Source organism: Astyanax mexicanus, chromosome 12, assembly GCF_023375975.1.
Source record: "Astyanax mexicanus isolate ESR-SI-001 chromosome 12, AstMex3_surface, whole genome shotgun sequence".
Taxonomy (NCBI): Eukaryota; Metazoa; Chordata; class Actinopteri; order Characiformes; family Acestrorhamphidae; genus Astyanax; species Astyanax mexicanus.
This window is the reverse complement of record NC_064419.1, coordinates 28985128-28988559: the sequence shown is the minus strand read 5'-3', so window position 1 is coordinate 28988559 and position 3432 is coordinate 28985128. Positions and strand designations below refer to the sequence as shown.

At 47.6% G+C, this 3432-nt stretch overlaps 1 protein-coding gene across 1 annotated transcript; it reads right to left on the bottom strand.

Annotated features, from left to right (window-relative positions):
* Nucleotides 1-500: 500 nt before the first annotated feature.
* On the bottom strand, nt 501-2643 carry aplnra (apelin receptor a). The gene has a single exon (XM_007237392.4). The coding sequence runs from the start codon at nt 2400-2402 to the stop codon at nt 1323-1325; it is 1080 nt and encodes a 359-aa protein (XP_007237454.2). The 5' UTR covers nt 2403-2643; the 3' UTR covers nt 501-1322.
* Between the last annotated feature and the right edge of the window lie 789 nt (nt 2644-3432).

Sequence of the window (3432 nt, the reverse complement as noted above, 5' to 3'; positions counted from 1 at the left end):
ATGATAGGTCAATAGCAATACTCCAATATGTTTTCCTTTGTTTATAAAGTTGACATTTTGATTTTTTTTTTTTTTTATTGGACAGTATAGAGCAATGGACCTTGTTACCTCTCTATAAAACAATCAATATCCCAATTAATATCAGTTCATTATGAGTTCTCCACACCCTTTAGACATGCTTAACAAACCCCTGCTTGGTTCATTGTATTCTTTTTGCAGTGTATCCTTTATCTGGACCTCGGCCTCCCTGACCCCCTCCTCTTTCTCTCCTTCCTTCCCTCCCTCCCTCGTTCCTGGAGACATTTGTCAGCTGCCATCTGTCTGTCTGACCCATCTCCTCCTACCGCGTCTCTTTGACCACTCTTTAAACTATTTAATTAAGCTGCAACACCTTGACTTCAGTTACTCACCACCCCCCCTCAGAAACACACACACACACTCTCAAACACACACTCTGAACCCTTTCATCAGGAAAAACAAACACAGCAGCACACCCGGAGTGAAAGCTTCATTATACTTTTATATCTTCATTTACACAAGTGCTACAGACACTAAATACACTTCTGAAGTTGCAGGATTTAGCAGGAAAAATAGTATGAAAATACTGTACAATTTGAACTTTTAGACCAGTGTATGCACACACACACTCTCATACACACTTTAATACACACACAGACGTTCACGTATGAGCCACAGGTTTGCGTGATTTGCATCCCTGTGGCTTTGCTACAGTTAATTCCAGTCAGTATCTGTGGGAGACACATTGCAGGATGGAGAAACTCACTGATACACACACATCCCACACATACACACGTACGCACGCACACAAACACATTCACAATGACACACAAGCATTTTTCTTACAGTAGAATACACAAAAAACAGAAAAATAACATGTTATTTACATACTGTACACTTATAGCACTTAGCAGTCCATTTTTTCAACACTTAATAGTCTACAGCAGTTCAGTTCTCTCATCAGTTCATCAGTCATTTCTCTAGTCAGGACACACATACTGACTGGCCTCACTCTAATCTCTAGTGCGGCTACAAACCGCCCCATTGCTTTTAAATGGGAGACTGAGATAAGGAGAGACTCTGAGAAAAAAAGCGGGAGATAGAAACGTAGATGTCCTTTATCTCATCTCATACAGTCAAAGCAACATTCGTGGTTTATAAGGGCTTGGCCCAGCCAAGCCACGCCAGCCAGCTTGGTTCCAGCCGTCTGGCCGCTTCCACACTTGTCCCACCGCGGGGTCCTCTCACCTTTTGCCCTTTTCTCTAACTGCCCCATCAAGCGCTCCCCCGAACCCTGAGTTTTCTCACACTTTGGTGGCCAGCGACTGCACCTCGGACTTCTGGGTCTGGGCGCTGAGGGTGGACGACATGGAGCTCATGCGCCCGTGCACCGCCTTCTTCAGGTTCAGGAGGCACAGGCACTGTGAACGGAAGCGCAGGTCAAAGAAGGCGTACAGGAACGGATTGAGGCAGCTGTTGACGTAGGCCAAGCAGGTGGCGTAAGGGTGGGCCAGCAGAAGAAAGTGCAGGAAGCCACAGGAGGTGGGTGCCAGGTCCAGGTAGGATAGGGCATCCATGCTCTTGAGGACGTGAAACGGCGTCCAGCAGAAAGCAAAGACCACAACCAGTGTGGTGATGATCTTAAGCAGTCGTCGTTTCTTCTGGTCCTCCTTGCGCAGGTGACTGAAGTGGCGGGCAACGGTACAGCCAATGAAGCAGTAGCACACAGTCATGGCCAGGAACGGCAGTAGGAAGCCCAGGGCAGACGAGGATAAGCTTAAGCCGGCAATCCAGAGCGATTCGTGGTGCCGATTAAAGGCCACCAGACTGAAGTCCATGGCACAGCTGGTGCGGTTGCTGTCTGCCTCGTCCACCGTTGTCCGGAAGAGAAGGGTCGGGATGGCCAGAGTCATAGACAGCAGCCAGATTGCGCCTAGAGAAGCCAGCATGGCACCTCGAGAGCGTAGCCGGCCGCTGGACAGCGAGTGGACGATGGCCAGGTAGCGGTCAAAGCTCAAGCAGGTGAGGCAGAAGACGCTAGCGTACATGTTGACCAGCACCACATAACTGCTGATCTTGCACAGGGCCACACCAAAAGGCCAGTGGTACCCAAGAGCTGTGTACACAGCCCAGAGTGGCAGGGTCACCACGAAGGTCAGGTCAGCAAGGGCCAGATTGCCAATGTAAACATCAGCTGCACGGCGCTTTGACTTGGAGCGCCAGACTGTGAAGATGACCACACCGTTCCCAGAAAGACCCAGGATAAAAATGAGCATGTAGAGCACGGGGATGAGGGAATAGGATGGTTCCCACTCTGAATAGTCACATGCAGTCTCGTTGTCTTCATAGTAGTCATAGGTGTCCGGATATTCCGTGGGGTCCATGGTGGGATAGAGGTTGAACTCCAGCTTTTCAAGTTCTCAAACCTTCTCAGAGTCCTTAGACCTTCTCAAAGTCCTCAAAAAGTTCTTTGCCAAAGGTTCCTCCAGGTGTATTTTGAAATGTCAAAGCGTGTGAACCAGATCTTGCAGAGTTCCAGAAGCCAACAAACTTGTTCCCTTTCCCTGGTAGTACAGAGAGAAGTTTGTGCACGTGGAGAGCAGGAGCGACTGTTTGAGTGAGGGAGGAGAAACAAACTGCCTTTTTAAACACCCCACCCCTCCATCCTGGCCAGCCCACCCCTCCCACTCCGTTGGTTAGAGCCCCTGTTTTCTTTTAACCACACCTCCAGAACCCCCCATCCCACTCCCACCCAGCCTTCCTACCCCATCCCATTCCCACCCACCCCCATGCCCCCAGCCCACTCCCACCCACCATGGTGTCCTGGCACCCCCCCTCCAGCCTCAGAGTGTGTCAACACTGTGGAATTAACTCTGTTTTTCTTCTAAATGAAAAAGTAATGGTGTGGGCTTCTTTTAAGTTAGATTTGAAATGGCAGCTGACAAAAGACCCCCTGCTTTCTCCTGTCTAGGGTCCATGAATCTACCTTAACTTTCTTCAGAAGAAGCTGAAGAAGGCTCTTTGGATTAAAGCCACCAAGATGCTCACCATGATTCTGCTTTTCAGTGAATGGCAGCATATGAGTATTCTATATCATCTTTTGTTTGACAAAATAAAATAACTGACCAATGGGATAAAGAACTCTAGTCAAGAGTATGAGTTCTCTAGTCAAAATCTTAATTCCAGGAATCAGGTCCTAAGGATCAAGTCTGTACAGGTACTGGACAGGTTCCTACCGAAACCACACACAAAGGAAATAAATTATAATGTAAATTAAGTGTGGCAAAATCGTTAGCACCTAATTTCCTATGCTGCTTCTCTGAACGTATATGCAATATGCACACACAGTCCAACTTTTGTGGATAAAATAAACTTTTAAATAATGTCAATACATATTTAAAACTCCAGTAAACT